A 27,039-nucleotide genomic window follows, 5' to 3' on the forward strand; every position below is an offset into this window, starting at 1 on the left:
AATGCTTTGCGACAAAATGGCTGCTCTATCATAAGTGGTTTTCTCACGAAGCAAAAAACTAAGCTCATTGGACAAAATTTGACTTATCGCCGACATTATTGACAGTGTCTTCATCTATTTACACCAGATATTCAACTGGCGCGAAAAGTGCATTTATTGATATCGCATTATCCAGAATTTACGCGTCTATTTACGTATCTGACTGACATCGGAATATTATCGAAGACAGTTAGTTACGGCTACGAGACCACAGTGCCCGGAGTAAGAGTGGGCCTAATTTCCACCACTAGAAATCAACATTGTATAGAAATACCAGCTACTCGTATGTTTTTGCACTCGAGCCTCACGGACTCTTTACTGATAAAATGTTCATATCATCGATTCTTTTAAATATTCTTGAACAGTAGTGTAGTACTACGACGATGGGTCGACGTCGAGACAAAGGCCTTGCTCAGGCTGGGAAACGACGAACAGTTCTTCAAATTGGTAGTACAAGTCTTAGTAAAGAAAAGGATGGTGCAGGTAAGACAAAGCCCTCATCGAAGTAAATATTCGTCGTTAAGGTCCTCTACCCTCAATGTCTCAACGTAAATGCATGTTTTGTAAATCCAAGCAGAGAAAGGAAAAAGTTCCGTGAATCCATGGTAGTTCCATGGTGAATCCAAGGGTCGAATTTAGGGTCAGTTTTGTACTCTGAAATTCCTTTTCTGCTCATTATTTCTTGTAGGGTCTAGCATCTTGAAAGGTTGTTGCCGATTGTTCACCACATAGTATAACCTTCAGGTATCGTTATACCATGTACATACCACTTAATGTACGTCCATGGTATACCTTGTATTGTCAAATTACTATGGCAAATTCTGCATTCATATACGGAAAAACAATACAAAATTTGAATGACTTACTTAGCTATATATTGCAGAGAAAATTTAACTCCTGTGATATCTTCCTTTTGGTAGACACCAACTATAAAGTATATTATAATGGCTTCATTTTATTATCACATTGTTTTGATGAAAATAAAGGGATGTGTGATTATGTGGCTGTAGAAATCAAGTATAAAAGCTCCGCAGACAAAACCTGGAAATTTAGCATCTTCAAAATGCATTATGGCTCTGCTTTATGATATTAACTTAGTATGATTTACTATTGTCATGATGTTGTGAGCAGAAGATATCATTCCTTTTTTTTTAATGTTTTTTTATTTTTAGGTGATAATTCACCTCACAGCTCCGGTAGAAGTGAAAATATCCAACATTGGTCATTGAAGTCAACAGGAACAAAGCCAACAACCGGTATGTTACAAACATATTTATTACCAAATTTTCTTGTAAAGCAAGGAAATGTATCATTTTTCAAGAAATTATGCAAAGGTTTAGATATTCCAGATTTTGTAAAAATCCATCTTTTGGTCAAATACGTTTGTGCAATATACCAGAGTATGTGCTAGAAATCTCTGAATTAATATAATGTGATAAAAACCGTAGTTACCAGTGAACTCCCTATAGTTCATACAGTACGTCTCACACATGCTGTCAAAAACTAAACTTTCAGATAGTCTTTCTGATTCTCTGTAAGAAATGTATTGATTTTGAAATTCTGTGTTTTGCATACATGTAGGTATTGGTCTTCTTGGTGCCTATGCTGACAGCGATGAAGAAGATAATGTCAATAGAGATAGCACGTCCTATCAAAGCTCAGGCGATGTTTCAGCAGGACATTCTAATATATCAACTTCGACAGTCAAGTCATCAACAAAACAAACTGGTGATTTGGATTCAAAAGTTGCAGATTTCCTGGCTGTAAGTAGACACTTAATGATGGAGGTTACAGTGCATGCATTCCTTCGGAGTTTTACAACTCAGTCATGTCAAGTCTTCAGATCTACTGATCTCTTTTATTCTTGGGCATGTTACAATGTATGTCAGTGCTTTTTCTCACATTCCTGGCCACTGGGAGTGTGGGATCGACGGTGGCTCAATTTTTCCGAAATCAGAAATCTCAGAAATATTACACAAGCTCTGATTGGATGATAAACAGCTTTTCGTCCCACATGCAAAATATCATCCAATAGCACGATGAGTAACACACTGACCGGAACTACAGAGTAAGCGGGTCAGAGTACGGGGGCAGATGACAGCGTTGTCGCGATTTTGGATAATGCTGTACGTCGTTGGTGACAGACTCACAAAAAAACGGCTGAATTTTACAAATAACTGTGAACATAGGCCACTTTGAACATATAGCCATTTTTTTGTTGTTGGACATCTCGTCTGTATCAGAAGTTGAAGTATCGGCAGTGGAACTAGCCACTCAATTCGGGTTAATGACATGGAATTTTAGATGGCCTCGAAGTAGGATAGTCGCTGATACAGTTAAACATTCAATGTTTCCATTGTGAATTTAACGCATTTTGTGGTCATGTGAGAAAAAGAATCTCGCACACCAAGGACCTGGGATCAGATTTCTCACACAAGTTGAGGATATTTTGTCTACACGAGCCTGCTAACGTTTTCTAAGAGTTTGTTCACAGAACAACAAGATTCTGCTTTCATTGTCTGGTGTATTTGTGTTTGATACAGGAAATAGATGCATTGGCACCACAAGATGAAGAGACAAATGACAAGGAAAGTACAGTCATACCACAGAGTTCAGCAGATTCCACTACCGAGGACACTAATGATTCTATCACAGGTATGTGAAAGAATATACCAAACATTTTGTGGTAAAACCAAACCTGTCTGTAACTGTCATTCTTCCAAATAGGGCTGCTCATGATTGGTGTCATTGTTATCTTATTATGTCATTCTTCCAATAGGGCTGCTCATGATTGGTGTCATTGTTATCTTATTAATATGCAAAAAAAAACCATTTGTCTGCATTTTTAAATCACGCTTTTGAAAATTATGTACAGAAGAATGAGGAAAATGCATCTTAGTAGGCAATTGCTAGTGCAACAATAAATACTAAAAGACATATTGAGGACTCAGATTACAAGCTGTAAAAACAGCCACGCATGTAACATTGATAAAATTTGTGTGCATGTCAAACAGTAGTGTCTGATGTTGCACACCTGCAGCTATATTAACCCTTTTCCTCCGAGCGCCCCTGTCCGTTATCCTGCCAAGTCGGTCAAAACCGGCCCCCTTTTCCGTGTCTACAGAAGATAGGCTCTCCTGCACGCTTTCCTGCCAGGCATTTGGCGGGAAATACCGCATTTTCGGGGTACGATTACCGACCATATACGTGTTAGACTTCAAAAATTTTTGCATGCCCGTATAGAGGGGCAACCGCTGATGAGGTTGTGTCCAGAAAATGACGAGGTCACGGGCGTTGTTTGCCCCGGGGGACGTGCACTTTTATGCCCTTTTCTAGCTTACTTTCGCGGAAGTAAAGCTCGTTCGCCGGCACGCACGGCCACACCGGGGAAACGTCACCTCTCTCGTGGGTTAGTAGAAGACCCAGGGGTTAGTGCTATGGGTGCGGGAGCACCCTCAAACCTGTCCTTTTCCCCTGGGTTGTGTCACTTGGCCACGTACTTTGAACGACTTGGAAGAGTCGCACATTGCAGTCTGCTTTGACGTAGTGTCAACGACATAGTTCCGCCATTGAAGGAAGGCGTGTACGTAGTTTGGCCAGTTCAGTGAACACTTAGCTCGTTAGTGTTACCGTTTCCTAACACGTTAGTTGTGCAGTTGTTACTAAGGTGCAGTTTTGTACCACCTTAGCTCTGGACAGTGCAACTGCTCTATGCACTAACCCCAACGACAGATGGTTGGTACAACGTCTACGTCGCACGAGCACAGCCTCCGTTGGGCTGTGCCCCTCCCACGTGATACAACGCACGTTCATCCATTACTATAGCGTCCTTACGGATCTGCCAAAAACGAAATGGGGGGTAAAAACAAAACAAACGAAAATATGCGATCCATAGATAGTATTTTATTCGGGAATAATTTACATTATGCCGAACAATAAATCTCGGAGTCTGTCTCGACGTCCGAGTGCATGGTCCGTGTTTCAAAAATTACAATCGGGGTGGCAGATCCGTGTTTCAAAAATTATAATAGGGGGAATTGTACAAAATAATCCGTCTAAACAAACAAAACAAAACGAAAATATGCGATCCATAGATAGTATTTTATTCGGGAATAATTTACATTATGCCGAATAATAAATCTCAGAGTCTGTCTCGACGTCCGAGTGCATGGTCCGTGTTACAAAGATTACAATCGGGGAATTGTACAAAATAATCCGTGTTTCAATTTACAATCAGCGGGATCGTAAAGCACAAACAAACGGCACAACCGTGCTCAAAATGTGATCATGGTCCGTGTTCAGAATACAGTCAAGCCACTGTTAGGCGAAGCTGTCCCCTGTCCGTTATTTACGTCGGGTTCTCTTGCTGATGGGTGTCGTCGGGGCTGTGTGAGTAGAGGTCTGCACGCCAATGCTCCTCTTACCTCGTAGCATCATGCGATGATGAAAAGCCGCAAAACACTCGCCCTCGTGAAGATGAACCCCGCACAGACTACATCCTTTGGACGTCTCAGACAGTCGTCCGCTCGCAGTGGTCTTACCCTCTCTGCTACATACTTTTACAGCATTTCTGCCGCCCCTCCAAACGGCTGACAACGTGCATCGGCTGATTTTGTGGATTGATGTACGAGGCAAGAGAAACAGTGGCCTCGACCTCTCTCACACTGGGCTGCGATCGCCCACAATAACCGCCAATGAGTTGTTTCCCGACACGCTGATGAAACATCTTATGGGTCAGCTTACTATCAGGGTGTACATGCTTGAAGCATATATATGCATTTACCAGGGCAACATCAATCAGGTAACATGCCAGATATGTCCACCATCTGTGGTTCTTGCGCCCAGTGTGAAAGTACTTGCGCTTCTGGTTGGCTCGGTCGACGCCTCCCATGTACCGGCGATAATTATACAGCGACAGAGGCACTTGTCGCCGCTCGTCTCCCTCCCCCACTGGCACGCACTCCAAGGGTGGATAGACCGTATTCAAGATCAGCACCTGAGCGTTACTATCCTGATAAGCAGTGATGTTAAGACGAGAGTCCGTTCTGGTCGTGGCTTTCATATCCCCAACAGACAGAGGAAGGCGCTTCCTCTTACCCGGCGGAATTAATTGAGGGGGCATGGTGCGACGATTACGGCGGTGAAACTCCCGACCATGTAGATCCCGGTCTCCATCAGCTCTCTAGCAGTAACGACCGTGCTAAACAGGCTATCACAGAATAGGCTGTGATTATATCCACAGAATGGCTGGACCAGCTCCATCGTAATTCTTTTCACCACACCTCGCTCCTGCCGTCTCCCATCAGTCCGATCCCGATATTTCACACCTAGGTACGGTGCAAAGTTAGCTATGTATGCAGTGGTGGAGTCGCACAGCTGCCATATCTTGAAACCGTCTCGATCAGGCTTATGCGGTAATCTCTGCTTAAATTTAGAACGGCCCTTAAATCGCACCATGCCCTCGTCGATGGAGATCTCTCTACCCATCTTATAATTATTTACGCACCGGTCAACTATGGGCTCCATCCATGGATTGATTTTATACAGGGGATCCTCCTGACACCGACGTCGGCGGCGTGCCTCATCAGGATCACGACGTGGATCGTTCTCTGGGTCTGCCAGATGAAAGTATCGCATAAGCTGCTGAAAGCGACTGCGGGTAATCACAGTAGAAATACCCTGGTTTCTCAGAAAGGGATCGCTAGACCAATAATCCTCCACTGATGATTTACGGTCGATACCCATACAGACTAAGACGCCAATGAACGCCTGCACCTCTCGGTAGTCAGCGTTACGCCAGTATTTATCTATTTTCCTAGCGATATGTCGCTGGTGGAATTTGGCGTATTTATTAGTCTCGTCCTTGGCCAATCTGATCAGTGTAGCTGGAATAAACTTAAAAAAGTAATCGAGCTCACGGGCGTGGCTGGGCAGGTGAAAGTCGGTCCTCTCTCATAGTCAAAATCGGTCTCCTCAATATATTAGCATCGGTAGTCTCCGACATACGCCAGACAGGAGGGTGTCGTCCTCCGCCAACACAGCAGCAACGTCATCATCGTCGTCAGAGCTTGCCTCACCTACGTACTGCCTGTCATAAAAGTCATCGTCCTCTGCCGCATCCTCGTCAACCTCCGAGTCGGACTCAGCGGTGATATCACCGTCGTCTGGGCGTCTGGGCCTGAACTCGCCCGTAGCGGCATCAAGGATCATATCTGGCTCAAAATCAGGTGGGCTATCCTGATAACGAACCCTCCGCACTATCTTTTTCGACGGGGACATCGCAGCACACGAAACTATGGCAGGAGCGGGCTCGGCAGCCTCTGCTGATGACGAGGACTCAAGCTCTTTCGCACTGGGCACAGGAACCTCTCCTGACGCAGGATGAGGGCTCATAGTAGCAACAGGTGGTGTCTCTCCCGGAGCAGCCGGGGGAGAACCAATGGCATCAGCCGTCTCATTACTCACTGTCTCACTAGCAGCAGCAGACGTAGTCTGTGCAGGTGAAGTATCTCCCACAAGAGCAGATGTAGTCTCTGCAGGTGAAGTAGTCTCTCCCGGAGCAGCCGGGTGAGAACCACTGGCAACCGGTGACCCGTCATCATCCTCATCGGCAGAACGATCGGTCTTATGTTTACGCTTACCACTGGGTTTTTCAGCCGGAGATGGCTTCGCCTTACGGGAGCGTTTCTTGCCCGACTTCTTAGAACGTTTACTAGGGACATCACAACGATCGCTACCACTACCGCCCGGAGACTCTGCATCTTTGAGCTTCAGTCGTCTGCTCGCCTTCAGAAAACTTTTGCGGTCCGTCAAGCTCATGTCTGGAACAGTGTCGACAGACTAGCAGGTCCCTCCCTTTTAAAGCCACAGGGAAACAAAGCCCTGGACATGATTGGACGCAGGGGTGTTAATATATGCATCCACCTGTTATTATAATGGACCTACGGCAATCAGTCCACCAACCGGCGCTGACATTCCTACCCGTCATGTAAATTGCCTGTCCGCACCATTTGATATGCTAATAATACTCATTTGCGATGCAAATCACTCGAGCACTTAGCATAACATAGTCAATGTCATTAGCATCTCAACTTGACATTCCGTCCAGCTGGGTACGTGGCATGCGCACCTGCCACCCAAGGACGTTGGCCCAAGCCCATGTTTAGTACGGGTGGGAAACCCGTATCTTTAACCTCATGTCCCTTCTAAGTACGCCTGCGCAGGGCGTATTGTCATCCAAGTCGGTGACAAGCCAACCCGACAGATTGCCCATTAAGCAGTAATGGACTGGCCGTCTCGTTCTTGTACGGCAACGAACAGTGCTTCAGCGGCTTGTTTAGGTCATAACCGTCGCCTGCCGAGCGGCTTACCCAACTAAGGCGGTCAAAGATGAAGGATGCCAAAATTGTCAACAGCTGTCTCGGCCTCGTCCGTTGGGCAAACATGGCTCCTTCAAATAACGTGGCCAGCACGTCTACGTCATCAGCGGTGATGACGACCCGTCATTGACGCCCGAGTGCGTAAAACTCGGAATATACCGACAGGTACCTCTACCTGAGTCGGTCATACTACGGTATAAACCAAACACAGGTCTGCCAACTCCCGTTAGACTCGGCCGTTAGCCGAACTTCACAGGGACAACATAGGCGTAACAAGTCGGTGAACAACGGTTCACGCACCTAACCGCAGCCGCCAAGTCGGTGAACAATGGTATCAAATTTTGAGGCCATGTTCCTGAATGGCAAGGCTGAGGCGGTGTGTTTCGTTGCACGGCTTGAACGTCTAGAGCCAAGTGCAGCCGACAACGTCCGACATCTGAGTGGGTAGTCTTTTCGAGAAGGTAACAAGTCGGTTAAAAGCGGTGGTTACCCTTCACAAATGTCGCTCAAGTCCGTTCGGATCAGTTCCATGTCAGGGACTAATCAAGCCGAGTCCGTCAAATCCGTCCGCACTTCCCGTCAATCAGGACCAAGTCCGTGATTTTCGTCTCGCACCATTGGCAAAAAATTGCACCGCCAGCTGAGGCGGTCTTAGGCGGTTGCCTTACAGATTAGCGTTGCCGAGACAGTCAATTTCGGCCGCAATCTATGTAGTGCCTCAGAGCCAAGTTACCCCAAACTCCGCTAGAATACGTCAACGTGCTAACCTGCCAAGTACGCTACTCGTCCCCCCAAAAAAAACCAGTCCCCCACCGGGGTGGGGGACTGGCTGGGTAGCTTCCGCACCTTTCCCTGTCGTTGGACTCTCTGTGAACCCATTTCGAGAGCAAACGCCGTTCCTCGCCCAAAACCTGTCCTCGAACGACCCCTAGCGCGAGCAAGGGTTTGCTACACGTAGTTCCGTCGACTAGGCAGGAAAGGGGGTACCAAAAAGTAGCCCGATTTCCACCGCCTTGGCAGGATAACGGCCGTGGCTGCTCAGATTCTAGCTACACCGAATTTCAAGCGGATTTTCACCAACTTGGCAGGAAAGGGTTAAGTAACAAACCTGTAACCATGAACAGCACTATTCCAAGAGGTTACTTCCATTTGCAGTGAATGTAAACATGTAGGAAAATAAGCTATATGATGAATCTGTTCATTATGTGTATTCTATAGGCCCTGCCCATCATCAGTACAACCTTATTACCCTTTGAGTGCTATAATTTTTCCCAACATAATTTTTGTGTAAAATTTACCAATTTTTGTGAATTTTTCTGTCATTTTTTGACAATTTTGGACCAAATGGACATCACATTTCATTGGGGAAAAAATTGCCTGGCATATTTTGTGAAGGCGATTAAAATGGACTTTCGCGCTCAAATGATTAATTGATCTAGCCATGCATTTAATTAAAGGGAGTTTGTATGATGGCTTAATCACCTTGGTTACAGGAAGCAGTGAGTGGCAGGAAGTTTTTGATGCCAATACAAATTGTACCTACTATTGGAACACAGTCACTAATGAAGTATCATGGGATATACCACAGTCTATAAAACAATCTACATCAACCACTGAAGTAGTCACAGAATACAGCAATGATGATAAGACATACGGACCACAACAACCCCTGGTAGGACCTATGGAAGAACCTACCATTGGGCCTGCTATAGGACCTGCAGAAGGACCCACTATAGGACCTACCATAGGACCAACTATGGGACCCACTGTAGGACCCACTATCATGGAACCCACTATCATGGAACCCACTGTAGGACCAACTATGGGACCAACTGTAGGACCAATGGCAGGACCAATAGTTGCTGCAGACAGTGATTCCAGGTACTATGCTCCCTTATTAGTCCCCACGGACACCGTCCGGGGGGACTTATAGGTTTGATCATGCCCGTGCGTGCGTGTGTCCGTGCGTGCGTGCGTCTGTGCGTGCGTGCGTCCGTCCGTCCGTTCACGCAGATATCTCAGAGACGCCTGGAGCGATTTCATTCAAACTTAGTAATGGATTACTTCATATGTCATACAGATGCACGTCGATTTGTTTTGTGATACGATCCAATATGGCTGCCAGGCGGCCATTTATTATGATTTTTTCATGTACAGAGCCATTACTCTAGCATGTTCAACCTATTTTATTCAAAGTTGGTACAAGGACATTGACCTATGTCATACATATGCACCTCAATTTGTTTTGTGATACGATCAAATATGGCTGTCATGCGGCCATTTTGTTACGATTTTTTCATATACAGAGCCATAACTCAGGCATATCTGAACCGATTTTATTCAAACTTGATACAAGGACATTGACCTTTGTCATACATATGCATGTCAATTTTTTTTGTGATACAATCCAATATGGCCACCAGGCGGCCATTTTATTACAATTTTTTCATGTACAGAGCCATTACTCAGGCATGTTTCAACCGATTTTATTCAAAGTTGGTACAAGGATATTGACCAATGTTACAGCTATGCACATCAATTTGTTTTGTGATATGATCCAATATGGCCTCCATGCAGCCATTTTGTTACGATTTTTTCATGTACAGAGCCATAACTCAGGCATATCTCAACCGATTTTATTCAAAGTTGGTACAAGGACTTTGACCTATGTCACACACATGCACATTGAATTGTTTTGTGATAAGATCCAATATGGCCACCGTGTGGCCATTTTATTACGATTTTTTCATGTCCTGAACCACAACTCAGACATGTATCAAGCGAATTTATTAAATTTAGTATTTGATCACAGACCTAATGAAGAGGACTCTATCCTCTCTGAGGACCTGTAATCAAAGTACCCATTAACAAGTGGGGACTGTGTCATCAACGATGACTTGTTAATTTCATGATTGTACAGTACTTTTCCTACTAATCAGCTTAAACTGTTACCTTTCCATTATTCAAGAAAATATCATTACAATGAGTGTTTCATGCAGGCTGGTACATCATGTGATCCCTGAAATGTGACAAGGTATACCCTGGCTGTAACACCATTGGAAGCTACTCCCTTATCATCTAAATTTGCTGGTGCCTATTATCAATATTATTAAATTCACATTTTAAAAAGCCTTAACCAAACAAAAAAATGTAAGTCAATTTTTAATCATGTGCCACTACAAAGTCTGCTATACCTCTGATTGAAACCCACTTTGTTGTCGTGGCTATTTCGCAATATTTTTGTAGATGAACACTTATTATAAAACATTTGTCAGGTACTATTTTGAACCTAAAGTGGTAACAGATTATTTCACTCAGTGCACTTTCACTAAATTATCAAACAGGGCATGTGTCATGATGAGACAGAGAATTTCAGCCCATTGAATCATGTCAACCCTCCTCTCCCTAAATATGGGGCAACAGGACACAACACCATTTACTATGGCATCCTGGATGAAACAATCATTTGTGACAAAATCTTTCTCCCAGGATTGCTTTTGTGTGAGATTGTGTCCGTGAATGTGTCAATTAAAATTCATTTAATATTTTTATAAAATGTTAAGTTCTGATAGCAATGGTAGGCAGACTGCAGCTGTCACCAGTACAGAAGATGAAGGACAAACCGTGATTGGCCCTCATATGCTTCCAGAGTTGACCCAAGTAAGTGAAGATCCAATGGAAAGAGAGTTACCAGTTGAAGAAGATGGGATTGAAATTCCTGTGTTTGGGAAAACAAAGCTGACCAGTGAACCTGACAAGTTGCCAGTATTTGGTCCTAGCAATCCATTTGCTGAAAAGAAAGACCCTAGTCTTGATGATATTGACAATGAGTTAAATGAACAGCAACGCCGGAGAGCAAAGTTTAAAATGCAGATACAGAAATTTGTGAAAGGAGACAAGTTACCAGGAACATCAGAATCCAGTCAGAATGAGACGGAAAGTTCTGCTGATACAGGATTGTCTAGTAGAGTCAGTAGTACAGACAATAACATCAGTGGAATGTCTCTGCAAATGGTAACAAGTTCAGGTTCAGCTGGTTTTGAAATGGACACTAATATTGACGATGAAGATTTCGACATTGATCAACAGTTGGAGCTTGCACTGGAGAGAAAAACCGTAAGTCCCTGTAATGCAACTAACTGTATGTTCTTGACTTACACTGTAACTGAGGGCAAATTGCAAATTCAAGGTTGTCATTGATTCAACAGTGTGCACTTTAAATCTTAAAATATCTCATATCAAAGTGCGATCACAAATCAGCAAATTTGGCCGATGGAATGTCAGATAAACTCACTAATTAGTGATTGCAGATGGCCTGCCAGCCACAAGCTTATTCTCTCGAAGTTCATACAGGGAAATAACTTAATGTCATACATACCAGTACGCATGTCGAATTGTTTCACATGTACGGACCAATTTGTCTCAAAAGTGGTAAAATGATATGGCCATATGTCATATATTTGCATGTTGATTTGTTTTGCAATATAATCCAATATGGCTGCCATGTTGATATTTTTGTTGTTGTTTTTCATGCCAAAAGATGTGACAGAGCATGCAAGGACTGGATTTGTTTCAAAGGTGCTACAGCTTACAAGGACATACAGTGTTCTCCCAGGCCATTTTATCATAGCGGTCCTGCTAGGCTTTCGCCTCTCCCCACTACGCTTTAATTCTCCCTGCTATACAGCTTACAAGGACATACAGTGTTCTCCCAGGCCATTTTATCATAGCGGTCCTGCTAGGCTTCGCCTCTCCCCACTACGCTTTAATTCTCCCTGCTATGCTTTAAAAGTATTCCCGCCATCCTTAGTTCACACACTCTGCATAGCTACCAGCCGTTGCATGCAAAGTACAGTTTTTCTACACATCAGCACACACTGCAACTTTCCACCTTGTGAAAGAGTGGAAGGTGTGAAGTATGGTATGCGTCAGATAAATTGTCCATAAGTGTTGAGAGGAACGTTGAAACAATAGAAGAATCAGCTGGGTTGTTCACAAGTTTTCATTCTACAACGACTATTACGACCAACAAAGACAGGGCCTTTTGATAGTCAGTATACATCGCCGATAAGTATACACAGAGTTAGACGGTGTACAAGCAAGGCCTTTGATCACATTCCCGTGCTTTGATCAACAGAATGGGCTGCAAAAGAAAGAAATGAAGTGGTTGATTTGTGAGGTTGATTGTGATTTTACAATGATGATCTTTTTTTTAAACCGAGTACGATCGCGATCGAGTTCACGTTGCATTCCAATATGGCGGCAGCCATGCTGGCCATGCTGGCCATGTTGGCCGCCATGTTTAACAACTTGTTGACATTGATCGCAGTGTTGCGTGTGGTTCCACTCTGACACGTTCTCTGAAAGATTTTTGAGTGATTCTAGTCTTGGGAGGAGGTTGAAATTGATTCTTGTGATGAAAATTATTCAGGGTGTTTGTCGTTCAAAAACGATATAAAACTTTTGACATTTGAATGGTGCAAAGCAAACTGAACTCTTGATTGTACTTCTCATTTTTGTTAATCAAACAAAGATGTCATCCTTGCAGTAGTTAGATGCAAAATGAAATTCAATTCAATATTCAGTAGAATATTATTCTTCCCAAACAGAGACAATTAAAAGGAGTAATTACTCTACCAGTATATTTACCAAGCATTTTGCATCATGACTTTCAGGTAACAGATGGTGATAGTATAAAGAGAAAGATGCTTTCATTACCATCATCAACCACTGCTACACCGATAGGATCTGGCGATGAAACGGAAGACAAAGGTAAGGTGCTGTCATTCAGAGTATGCCAGTGATCTCCCCAGGATTTTCTGATAGAGTGGCGGCTAATTTGCATAACAATAAATGTAATTGTTATGGTAATGAGTTTCTATTGTTTACCAAAAATAATAGAGTGGCGGCCACCACTCTATAATAGCTCTGGGGAGAACACTGTATGCACTATGATTCATATTTGTTGATTGATGGTATCACCAGCATGAAAATTGTGCCTTTTTATATTGAAAAACTCCCAATGTCAAAGAGAGGAAATAATGTAGACAGATATTGGACTGATACCATGTTATTAGTCCCCACGGACACCGTCCGGGGGGACTTATAGGTTTGGTCATGTCCGTGCGTGCGTGCGTGCGTGTGTGCGTCCGTCCGTCCGTTCACGCAGATATCTCAGAGATGCCTGGAGCGATTTCATTCAAACTTGGTACAAGGATTACTTCATATGTCATACAGATGCACGTCGATTTGTTTTGTGATACGATCCAATATGGCCGCCAGGCGGCCATTTTATTACGATTTTTAGCTACTATAGACTATAGTCTATAGAAGCTATTGGGATGGGTATCCGTCCGGCGTCCGTCGTCAGTCTGTATGTATGTATGTATGTATGTATGTATGTATGTATGTATGTATGTATGTCCGTTTGTGAGGCGTCCGTCCACTCAAATATCTTGAGAACCGCAGTACTTACTGATTTGATATTTGTTGTGTAGATGAAAAATACGATTTTGAGAAACTATTTTTTTTAATTTTTTGATATTGTTGAAAATAGGCATATTAATGCCAAAAAAGGTGTTTTTGGTAAAAAATCTTCTTCTTCATAACTGCTGGCCAGACAGCTTTGTTATTGGTATACAGGTCCCTAGGGGTAACCCAACTTAGACTTGTTCAAATTGTGATGAAATATGCAAATCTGTATTTTTAAGGAATTTTTTGTCATTTTTGGTCAAAATTTGACTTACATTGTATGTAATTCTTGTACTGTATAAACCCTATCAATTCACCAAAAAAAAATAATTAATATGATTTTAAATAATTGAATTAATTAGGAATTCATCAAAGCCAAAATAATTGTAGTGTAGAATTATCAGAAAGTTCAACTTTTTTTGACAGTTCATAGTGAAATGCTTACCATCTTGGAGGATTAAAACATGTAAAGGCAACTTTCCTGAATCCCAACTTTGACATATTCTGAACCGTCATTTATTGTGCCTTGTATGTTATCTAAAAGAAATTGCTCAAAATAGTCAATAGAGATAGAGATAGAGATAGAGATGGAAAAAGTTCTAATTTCCATTTATGGTTGACTTGGTAAGGATAAAATAAAATTACTTTTTGAGGAAAAAAATAGAGTGGTCAATTAAAAGAGTGGTCAAAGTGATAGGGTTTTTATGGTAAAGCTGGGCTGTATAAAGATTCCTCATGTGCTATTTATAGCAATTATGCAATCTGTGTAAACAGTGCAATGAAAGTGTAACATGATTCCTTATAATGCTTTTGATGACCTTGAACTTCTTAAGTTTCAAACCTTTGTCTCTTCAGTGTGTTTTCTCTGAGTATGTACAGTCTCAACTTATTAAACAGAACTCACAATGTTAATCAAAGATATCCACCTTCTTCATCAATACATGTGTCACAAAAGGTTATTCTCTACATAACTCAACAGAGCTCTGTCAACTGTTGAGTTGCTTGTTCTTTCAAAACCGCTGGTCAGACAGCTTTAATATTTAGTTTACTTGTCCGTAGGATGACCTTAGTGAGATAATTTCATACAGTAAGGAAATACTTAATTTTGTATCCATGTCTATAGTAGCTTCAGGGACTTTGGCCCTATGTTTCATGTACAGAGCCATAACTCAGACATGTTTCAACCAATTTTATTCAAAGTTGGTACAAGGACATTGACCAATGTCATAGATATGCACGTCAATTTGTTTTGTGATACGATCCAATATGGCCGCCAGGCGGCCATTTTATTATGATTTTTTCATGTACAGAGCCATAACTCAGACATATTTCAACCGATTTTATTCAAAGTTGGTACAAGGACATTGACCAATGTCATAGATATGCACGTCAATTTGTTTTGTGATACGATCCAATATGGCTGCCAGGCGGCCATTTTATTACGATTTTTTCACGTACAGAGCCACAACTCAGACATGTTTCAACCGATTTTATTCAATGTTGGTACAAGGACATTGACCACTTTCATAGATATGCACGTCGATTTGTTTTGTGATACAATCCAATATTGCCGCCAGGCGGCCATTTTATTACGATTTTTTCATGTACAGAGCCATAACTCAGGTTCACTGGATATGACCCCAATAGACATAAATCACAAAAGGGGAAGGGCGGTGACGCGAAGAAATACAGTAATTGAAAATAGTTGGTCCGGTTTATAACACTTCATCTCAAGAAATCTATCATAATCTATGAAGCAGAGGCATTAAATTTGACTAAAACTTACGTAAACAGTTTTTATGTGTAATAATTTCAGAGACAAAGAGAGAAGTGTCCATTATCCCTTTCAAACGACAGAAAGTATGCAAGTATGTCAATGCTGAGACACAAGTTGATGATGACCTTGACAGATCTGCTGAAGATGAAAATAAAATGAGAGAAAAACAGAAAGCAAAGGAAGAAGAAGACATGAAGGTTGGAATGCTGACTGATTTCATTTAACTCTAATCAACTCACATGATTTTGAGAACATTTTTTTGGAAAATAACAGGCTTTTGACTGAATCATTTTTCAGCATATACTTAGTGACGGTGAAAAGAAAGCAGGAAACACATTTGTAATATAGTGTGCTCATATCACCCCACATGTATTCATATCACCCTACACTGTGTTCATATCAGTCTGTGCTGTATTGTTTATATCCCTCTGTACTGTATTCATATCACCCTGCCCTGGGTTGATTCACCCTAAACAGAGTTAATATCAGCGTACACTGTGTTCATATCACCCCACATGTATTCATATCACCCTGCCCTGTTGTTGATTCACCCTAAACACAGTTCATATCACCCTACACTGTGTTCATATCAGTCTGTGCTGTATTGTTCATATCCCTCTGTACTGTATTCATATCACCCTGCCCTGGGTTCATATCACCCTACACTGTGTTCATATCACCCTACACTGTATTCATATCACCCTACACTGTATTCATATCACCCTACACTGTGTTCATATCACCCTACACTGTGTTCATATCACCCCACATGTATTCATATCACCCTACACTGTGTTCATATCACCCTACACTGTGTTCATATCACCCTACACTGTGTTCATATCACCCTACACTGTATTCATATCACCCTACACTGTGTTCATATCACCCTACACTGTGTTCATATCACCCCACATGTATTCATATCATCCTGCACTGCGTTCATATTACCGTCAAATGTGTTGATGATGACATCCTGTACGTTCATTTTATCACACATGCACTTTGTTCATATTTGCATTTTCTGATTATCATTATTATTGACATTGACTCTTGTCTTTTTCCACAGAATGAAATTGTGGAACTATCTTTGCTGATCACCAATAAACTGGAATTTTTGGACATCAAGAAGACGTCCCTTACAAAATTTCAAATCATGTTACTAGAAACAGAGGTAAGTAACTGCAATTTAACTTTACTGTGGTTGTGTTTACTGTACAAGTTTATTCCGTCAACTAATACTGCAAGTGTTGCTATGTGAATTGACAGGAAATAGTTTATTATTAAGTCCAGTATCAAACGGCTGCACATTGTACCGGTGTATTATTTGTGTAAAATACATGTCAACTTTACATGGGCATTTGTTCAGATGAAGTTATCATTTACCAAAAGTATGCTGATAAGCAGGAAAAGTGTAAAAATTGTGGTAATCTCAATAACTGCCGGTCAGATTGCCTTGAAGATAATTTCAAGTGCCTTTAATATAGACCTCTCATTCGTATCGGCCATTTATTAGCTGATATATGGAATTGTAACTGGGGCAGCTGACTCACCATGTTTTACAAAAAGTGTAGCATGCAAGTAGACACACGTGTATTTTATTTTACAAGAAGTTGTGGGGTACAGATCTTGTAAAAAGCCAACTTTTTATCATTTACAAGTATGGAGGATGACATGAATATGTACATACAGATAAAAATGTCATATGTACAGATAGCAAACTTGTCCCCTTAATCCAGCAAGGTCAGGCTATGAATATTCAAATCTTACATCTTTGTGGATGTAGATATGTCAATTTTGTTTAGAAAAAATGCTGACAGTGCTCTATGATGGTTTGCAGGGTTTTTGGTGTTATCCGGTTTCATACAGTAATTTTATGGAATTTCAGGTCAAACAATATCTTTCACTCCAATCCCTGGTTTGATGCTTGTAAAGTTGCTTTGCAGGGCCATAAAATAGATATCTGATGCCACAGACTCAAACACAGTTATGAGAATCAGTATATGTATGTTATTAATAACAGCAGACTTTAAACTATTTTGTGCAAGGTAGCGTCCATCAAGGCAGTAGCATCATTAGCATTACGAACAAAGTCCCATAGAAGCTATTAAATATTGTATGTACACTCACTCGGGCCTACCACATCGAATGCAATGTTAGCAAAATGTCATTGGTGCTATTTTTATAGAAATTTTGTTATGTAAAATTGAATGAAATAATGATTTGGTGATCTTGCTGAGAATGTAACATCTTGAAATGTGGTAATAAAGTATTTTACTTGACAAAACTCTTTTATGTTTGTTTTTGCAGACCCGTATTCTTGATTGGAAAAAGGAGCCTTGGATAGCAAATACCTGATCCGTAAACTACAAGATGCAGAATGGGAATTACAACAACATGAAATGAGATCAATGCCACGTGGTTGGTCTTGTCATTGGGACAGGTACGGTCATTCTCTTTTTATCTTTTCCTCTAATTTCATGACCGTACAAGTCACCTGGTGACTTTTAATGAATTGTATACAATGTAACAATGAATTGTATACAATGTGATAATGAATGGTGTTTATATGTCCCACTGAATCTAGTTTATCTCTGCAGAAACTCATCTGCGTCATCTTAATTGCCGATGACACAATGCCAATCTTCTGTCAAAAGTGCAATTCCTTGAATTTGTGTAAACTAAAATTCCATTTTGGTTCAGAAAAAGTTTTACTGCTTTAAGTTTGCTCATTCTGATATGAGGATAAAAACATTCCCAAAATTGCCAACACAAAATGAAAAAAAAATAAAAGAAAAAAATGCAGTTTCACCATAAAAATGCTGAGAGAACATTGCAAGAGACTTTATTCAAAAACAAAGTGCTTGAGAAGAAATGTACCATGCTGCTCTTCAAAATGTGGAATCTTCCCAACATGCCATGCAGAAGAAGAATGATGGGATTGGTTGAGATGAGCCTCTGGAACATGGTGAAGAAACAAGGGCTATGGTGCGGTTAGTGAAACCTATTTTCTGTGTGGTTCTTTTATTTATATTTTGAAAGCATATTGATATTGTTGGGTGCATGATTCAATGATGTTACAAACTTGACACAAATTTCAATCATTGACATGTTTTCTCCCTTTCAGGACAAGAGCTGCTGGTTCTGTAACTCGTGATAAGACACTGTAGAACACCACGGTATTGTGTGTCATCAAATTACATAATCAAATCTTAGTCTTGTTTGCATTAAAACCATCTTATGCTTACATTTAGTACAACCCTTATTTGTCAGTACTCTACCCAACAGTTTCCGTTTGGATTACAGTCAAAATTGTCATTTCAAAATGGTTGTCATTATTAGTCCCCACGGACACCGTCCGGGGGGACTTATAGGTTTGGTCATGTCCGTGCGTGTGTGCGTGCGTCCGTGCGTGCGTGCGTGCGTGCGTCCGTCCGTTCACGCAGATATCTCAGAGATGCCTGAAGCGATTTCATTCAAACTTGGTACAAGGATTACTTCATATGTCATACAGATGCACGTCGATTTGTTTTGTGATACGATCCAATATGGCTGCCAGGCGGCCATTTTATTACGATTTTTTCATGTACAGAGCCATAATTCAGGCATGTTTCAACTGATTTTATTCAAAGTTGGTACAAGGACATTGACCAGTGTCATAGATATGCACGTCGATTCTTTTTGTGATACAATCCAATATGGCCGCCGTGCGGCCATTTTATTACGATTTTTCATGTACAGAGCCATAACTCAGGCATATCTCAACCAATTTCATTCAAATTGGTACAAGGACATTGACCTATGTCATACATATGCACATCATTTGTTTTGTGATACGATCCAATATGGCTGCCAGGCGGCCATTTTATTATGATTTTTTCATGTACAGAGCCATAACTCAGGCATGTTTCTACAGATTTTATTCAAAGTTGGTACAAGGATATTGACCAATGTCATAGCTATGCACATCTATTTGTTTTGTGATACGATCCAATATGGCCGCCAGGCGGCCATTTTGTTACGATTGTTTCATGTACAGAGCCATAACTCAGGCATATCTCAACCAATTTCATTCAAAATTGGTACAAGGACATTGACTTATGTCATACATATGCACGTCAATTTGTTTTGTGATACGATCCAATATGGCCACCAGGCGGCCATTTTATTACGATTTTTTCATGTACAGAGCCATAACTCAGGCATGTTTCTACAGATTTTATTCAAAGTTGGTACAAGGACATTGACCAATGTCATAGCTATGCACATCAATTTGTTTTGTGATACGATCCAATATGGCCGCCAGGCGGCCATTTTGTTATGATTGTTTCATGTACAGAGCCATAACTCAGGCATATCTCAACCAATTTCATTCAAAATTGGTACAAGGACATTGACTTATGTCATACATATGCACGTCAATTTGTTTTGTGATACGATCCAATATGGCCACCAGGCGGCCATTTTATTACGATTTTTTCATGTACAGAGCCATAACTCAGGCATGTTTCTACAGATTTTATTCAAAGTTGGTACAAGGACATTGACCAATGTCATAGCTATGCACATCAATTTGTTTTGTGATACGATCCAATATGGCCGCCAGGCGGCCATTTTGTTATGATTGTTTCATGTACAGAGCCATAACTCAGGCATATCTCAACCAATTTCATTCAAAATTGGTACAAGGACATTGACCTATGTCATACATATGCACATTGATTTGTTTTGTGATACGATCCAATATGGCCACCAGCAGGCGGCCATTTTATTACGATTTTTTCATGTACAGAGTCATAACTCAGGCATGTTTCTACAGATTTTATTCAAAGTTGGTACAAGGACATTGACCAATGTCATAGCTATACACATCAATTTGTTTTGTGAAATACGATGGTATCAACCGGGACTCGAACCCACAACGCACGGCACCCAATCACCTAGCGCAGAGGACAACAGACAAACCGCTCGACTAAATCCCCAATCCTAAAAAAGATTAGTTCAATAACCGAGCTATTAGGATGTTACAATTTTTTACTGCGCCCTCTCCACTCGCTGTAGAGTTCGTGAAGCACTCACGCTAGCACACACGCTATCATACATCTCACACAAACTATATCGAAGCGAAGCAATGAATACAACGCTTTACACGTGATACGATCCAATATGGCCGCCATGCGGCCATTTTGTTACGATTTTTTCATGTACAGAGCCATAACTCAGGCATATCTCAACCAATTTTATTCAAACTTGGTACAAGGACATTGACCTATGTCATACATATGCACATTGATTTGTTTTGTGATTCGATCCAATATGGCCACCATGTGGCCATTTTATTACGATTTTTTTCATCTCCTGAACTACAACTCAGACATGTATCAAGCGAATTTATTCAAAAGTATTTTTATCACAGACCTAATGAAGAGGACTCTATCCTCTCTGAGGACCTGTAATCAAACAGCACCCATTAACAAGTGGGGACTGTGTCATCAACGATGACTTGTTTGATATATAATAATACATACATTATACTTTCAGTGTATCTACAGTGTCTTATCAAAAGGACTGGTAGTTGGTCTGTCTTTGACACTCCAGGCACAGTCAGACTAGTTGTGTGCTGCATTGCTGCACATAAAGTATATCAGACTCTGTGCCTGGTAAATCCTTGATGTCTGGCTCACACTTTATTTCAGAAACCAAGTTTATAGAGAAGATATAAGATGTCATCAAGAGCCCACCTGAGTCGTCAATATACGACTCAGTCAATGATATATTAGTTGTTTCTTATCATGTGTTTTTTGTTTGTGTTTTTCTTCCCTGTGTGGCGTGACCTGTAGGACACACAAGCAGTATTACTACACAAACAATTCTACCGGAGAGTCACAATGGGATTATCCGATGGAAGAGCTAGAAAAGCACAAGGAAAAACTTGGAGAATCAGGAAAGGATAGCAGGCAATATGAAGACACAAGTAAATCATTTATCGGACTTCAGACCAGCAAAGTGACAAACTCTACTGTTACATCATTGCAAACACAAGGTATTCATTCTCTCCTCTATCTGTGTTTTTAGCTCACATTTGGTATATGTCTATATACCAAAAAGAGCATATTTGGTAGGTTAGCAGCGTCTGTATGTCTGTATGTACGTATGTAAGTATGTGCGTATGTACATATGTATATATGTACGTATGTATGTATGTATGTACATACATACGTATATATGTAAGTAAGTATGTATGTATGTATGATTGTTCGGTCTGTACGTCCACATGAAAAACTCAAAAACCACAGTACCAACCATCTTAGTATTTGGTGTATGGTAACCTTTGTAGGGTCATTAGTAACAGTGACAATAAATCTATGTTAGTGACATGCCATGTAAATATGATTTACTCATCATTGATATTCACATCAAGATTTCACATTATGTAATCCTTTTTAAGACAATAGGTCAGAGTTGAAAGTCATGTATTTTCTCCAAGATTCTTACTGTTTCATAGACTTGCCAATATGAAATTTGTTTAACAAAATTTCTAAATTTTGAATAAAAACGTGATTGTTCTGATTTTATATACTAAAATATCCACAGATTGAAGCAATTGGGTTGATTTACATAACTTAAAATGTGGACAGCTCAAAACATTGAAATGGTGAGACTAAAGAATAGTGGCCCTCTCTAAAAAAATGTACATATCACCATAATCCTAGAGTGTCAAGTTAGTTGATAAAGCCAGGGAGGGCCCCTTAGAAATCTGATTGCTTTCTTAGTTTGTTCAAGTTTACAGGTGCTATGACTATGTTTTTCTATCAAGTTCTAAAAATGTAATGAAATGTCAAATAACAATAATATTGTTGTGCCAAGCTTACAATTATAACAAAATCTCTTGTAAAAATCATGTAGGTACTAACTATTCTGGAAAGACAGTGATGACGTGTGTAGATGTCTGATAGAAAGAACCTTTCATAATAGCTCTTTTAAGAAGCTTATAGACAGTTTATGTTTTTTCTTGTCTCTTTGATGCAGGATATATTCCCAGTGTGCCTAAAACAGACCCTGTTGTTGAATTCTCATTACCACCAGTTCCTGGTACAGAGGTACCCCCATTGCCACCCATGGATGTACCTCCATTGCCACCCAACGGTGATTTGGAACCTCCCCCACCACCTCCACCCCCACCTCCAGACACACCACCACCCCCACCCCCAGAGTCTCCTGAAGATGGTGAAATAGTAGATGTTGAAATGGATATTTGTGATGTGAACATAGATGTTGGAACCCCACCACCACCACCAAATTCACCACCTCCCCCTCCACCTGGTACATCCCCACCTCACAGTACAACGTCCGTTGTCATATCAGCACCTCCAGTGAGGTCTGTACCAGCAGTCAGTGCGTCTGGAGATAGTAGCAATGCAGGGTCCAGTGTGAGTCAACCACAGCAAACATTCCCTGCTGTGGACCCTGGAATACGATTTACTACTCTACAAAATATTGCGTCAAGTAGTGAGACATCACAGCCATCAACAGTTGTAACAACTTCCAAAACAAAAAAGACAAAGAAGGTAAGTAAATCCAGTACAGACCAATTTGAATATTCACCAGTCTTATATGTACACACTATATTACCCTTCAAATTACCGTGTCATTCATTGTTCAAAAACAATGGAAAAGGACTATCAGTGATTGTATCTAAATGTATAGTCACACACACATAATCTTTAGTTACTACTGCCAACAAAATTATGACAAATTTCTGAAGTCTTCATTGTGTTGATTGCTGCATCATGTGATAGACCAAGAACAGCATTTGATAAGTGTTTAAGATAGAATATGCCTTGGGGACAGAGAGTCAGACTCAAACTTTCTCAATTCTTTTCTGATGTACCACTCGGGGGGGGGGGGGGGGGTGGGGGGGTGGGGGGGTGGGGCTCATATTAACGATCTTTATGTAAGAAAAATTTATACTTTCTCAGATTTTCAAAAAATCCAAAATTTTATTTTTCTCCATAGAGTTGACTCACGGATGGCAGTCATTTCAAATTTCAAATATCAGTAACTCTTTGGTATTTTATACCTCTAGTAGCAAAATTTGCATGGTGGCCCCCGATTTGTATTCTTGATTTTGAAAAAGAATGGTTGAAAGATTCCTTGAGGAAAGTTTGAACAAAAGTCTAAGACTTTAGAGGCACATACTACCTTAGAACAACAATGGTCAATTACCAAGACCCCCTAAACAGCTGATTTTTGTAGTTTTCATAACAATGTTGGTCAATAGGGTCAATCCTGTATTGATGTCTGTGACAAGCCATGTCATAAATGTATTGCTGCCAAATGTTCTGTACCTAGTTGCATGAGAATTCATGAGTTGTTGACAAATGGTTTGATTACAGATCAAGAAAGGTCTGACAAGTAAAAAGATGCCACAGTTAGTGAAGAAATGGCAACAAATCAAAGAAGAAGTTGAAAAAGATGAAGCTAGCTCATCGGAAGAGGAAGATAAAGGTGTTATAGCACAGAGACAAATTGAAGAATGGAAAAAAGAACAGTTGATGAGGTAAGAATGAATGGCTTGATGAGTTATCAATCTGATTTTAGCTATCAATGATTATCATGAACTGAAACTGTAACTAATATCAACTAACTTAAATCAATGACAAATGATGATGTACAATAAATGTAGATGTGATAGCAGTAGTGCTTCACTTACGTACTCTTTTCACAATATACCTTATTTTATGAAACCTTTCCCGTTGATACTAATTGTTATTGAAAGGTTTAGTATGTGACATTTATTGCGTGTTTGATCTGATAAAATTCCAATATTTTCTGTAAATAATTTCATGCAACCTTAATTGTGTCATTCTTTTGTTTGTTTTCAGTGGAATATCTGCACACAATCCTAACTTTACTGAGATTCATGGTAATTGGAGACAGCGTCTTAAAAAAAGGAAAGCTACATCAGACAGTTAATTGTACATGATCTTTATTTTTATAAGTTTGATCTTGATATTGTGTCCTTTCTTTAACTGTCAACATTTGTAAATCAAGTACATAAACATTTCTCAGTATATTGCATGTTTCAGCTTATTCTCAAGTTTCAAAATTCTCCTTGTCATCATTATTCATGACTCTTGTCTCTTTGATGTCTGTTTGTGACTTGGAAAACTGACATTTTGAATAGGCATTTTGCATATATTCAGTTTTGAATTTGTAGTACATGTATTTCCAACATAGCTTAGCAGTCTGTGCTGCTGTGTAGCACAGAAGTATAGGTTCTATTATCTTCTTTGTGTGGTATTTCTGCTCATAGTTTTCCAAGGAAAGTTTTCTCATTGTCATACATATTGGAAATGCAATCATGTGTTATAGATATTTTATATCAAGAAGTTTGCAGAGAAACCATTTCATCTAGTTTGCTGCAGAAACGTTATTTATATCCTAATTTCAAGGAAGCTTTGGAATAATTAAGGGCAAAGACAATAATTGTAATATAATTGGGCAGTTGCATGATGGGATATTGTTCCATCAGGGGACTAGCCAATTCAGTGTTTGATAGGTAGGGCATAGCTTACCGTCAGCCCCCTTCAGTATTTAACAACTAGCACATGGCTGGCAATTCTGCAGCCTTGCCAATTCAGTGTTTGATAGGTAGGGCATAGCTTACCGTCAGCCCCCTTCAGTATTTAACAGCTAGCACATGGCTGGCAATTCTGCAGCCTTGATAAAACTCAGACAACCTGGCTAGATTTAGTGATTTATATTTCATTTTAGATCCTGATGGTAATCTAAGGAAAGATTTGCTGTGTTATGAAGCACAGTATCAAAGTTTGCTATCCCAGAAGCAAAGCTTAGTTCAACCATTGGAAGTTTTGTTATATTTTTTACAAAGTGTATGTGAACATACATTGTAGTACTGTACATGAGTCACTGGAATCAGAGCAAAAAGTATTTTAAGTTGGGTAAATTGTAAAAAGTACACAATTACAACCTTGACTTGCAGACTATGTATTCTGTCCGTCTAGTTCCCTTGCAGTACAAATGCCGTCAGTCTTGTTTCTCTGCCATTATATCTTTGCATGGTACAGCATTGTATAGAAAATATTAAAGACGAGACATTGATGAAGAAACAAAAGTTTGTATTTATAGATATCATCAAGATGTAGCAGGTGTTTCAAACAGGTACAATCAACAATCAAATTGTTAAGAGGATCTTTTTGTTTACCCTGTACCTGACTGTAAGGTGTTTAGTAGTATGGCATCAAGATGTATCTGTGGTTTTCAAGTATTTAGTAATATGGTGTATAGTTGTCTACATCATGTACCTGACTTTCAGGTATTTAGAAGTATGGTGTCAAGTTGTCTTTAGCTTTCTATCTTTTTTCACAAATATATGATGTTCTACCAAGTGGAAATAAAGTTTTGTATTTTTTGTCTCTGAATATTCAGTGCTTTTGTTCTTACTTAACACTGAAAGAGGCTGTGTACAGATGACACGTATGAGTGGTGAGAGCTGTCCTTGGTTTTATACCCATGCACAATTGTCTGAGGGAATGTGAGCGGTCTTCAGATGTGTGACCATTTCTGTGATCTACTCTGAACATCAACACAATGCTTAGTAACAAAATGCAAGCATGAAATTTATTTATTTATTTACTTATTTGACTAGAAACAAGTTTGCACCCAATTACAGTTAAGGGACAAACTATCTTTCAAAGTATTTCAATAATCTTTTGTTTCATGATGCTCTACTCACTGAAATATGTTGAATTATCAAACACCAGAGCTTTACTCATACCTTGCATATAAACATGACGTATACATCTATGCTTATGATTAATTTGTTGTATTTACCTCAAATTATATCATGAAAGCATTTTTTTATCTGCAAGTAGGAAGGATTAATATCTGATGGCTGACAATTTAGCATATTTCAGTGGATTGAAGGTAGAACACACCTCAGGGTCAGATACTTTGACTCTCAAAGTTTTACAATTCTTTTCTCATCTACTACTTGCGGGGGTTCATTTTAAAGCTCTTGGTGTAAGAAAACTTTTTACCATCTTAGTTTTTAGAAAATAGAAAATTTTATTTTTCTCCATAGAGTTAACACAGAGATGGTGGCCATTTTGAATTTCAAATATTGGTTAATTTTGGATAATTTGTTTCTCTAGTACCAAAATTTGCAAGGTGACCCCCGATTTTTAATCTTGATTTTGAAAGAGAATGGTTGAAAGATGCTTTGAGCAAAAGTTTAAGTCCTTCATTTTAGAAGTGCATACTACCTTAATTGGCTGCATGACAATTTAGCATGTTTCAGTGAATTTAATAATTGGACGATTGACAATTAAGCATGTTTCTGTTAGTAGA

At 40.1% G+C, this 27,039-nt stretch overlaps 2 protein-coding genes across 3 annotated transcripts; both read left to right on the forward strand.

Annotated features, from left to right (window-relative positions):
* Window positions 1–409: 409 nt before the first annotated feature.
* On the forward strand, window positions 410–21,665 carry LOC139142576 (formin-binding protein 4-like). Of its 2 annotated transcripts, none has more exons than XM_070712562.1 (11): window positions 410–522; window positions 1,212–1,295; window positions 1,621–1,802; window positions 2,583–2,694; window positions 8,912–9,299; window positions 10,982–11,534; window positions 13,094–13,190; window positions 15,706–15,863; window positions 16,736–16,840; window positions 17,977–18,109; window positions 21,507–21,665. In XM_070712562.1, the coding sequence occupies exons 1-10, from the start codon at window positions 423–425 to the stop codon at window positions 18,022–18,024; spliced, it is 1,827 nt and encodes a 608-aa protein (XP_070568663.1). In that variant the 5' UTR covers window positions 410–422; the 3' UTR covers window positions 18,025–18,109; window positions 21,507–21,665. The 2 variants fall into 2 exon arrangements, with proteins under 2 accessions (XP_070568663.1, XP_070568670.1); XM_070712569.1 differs by lacking the exon at window positions 21,507–21,665 and adding an exon at window positions 18,592–18,858.
* LOC139142592 (formin-binding protein 4-like) lies at window positions 21,538–26,111 on the forward strand. The gene is made up of 4 exons (XM_070712582.1): window positions 21,538–21,709; window positions 22,696–23,234; window positions 24,063–24,226; window positions 24,552–26,111. The coding sequence occupies exons 1-4, from the start codon at window positions 21,568–21,570 to the stop codon at window positions 24,640–24,642; spliced, it is 936 nt and encodes a 311-aa protein (XP_070568683.1). The 5' UTR covers window positions 21,538–21,567; the 3' UTR covers window positions 24,643–26,111.
* The last annotated feature ends 928 nt before the right edge of the window (window positions 26,112–27,039 follow it).

The sequence above is a fragment of the Ptychodera flava genome, chromosome 1 (assembly GCF_041260155.1).
Source record: "Ptychodera flava strain L36383 chromosome 1, AS_Pfla_20210202, whole genome shotgun sequence".
Classification (NCBI taxonomy): Eukaryota; Metazoa; Hemichordata; class Enteropneusta; family Ptychoderidae; genus Ptychodera; species Ptychodera flava.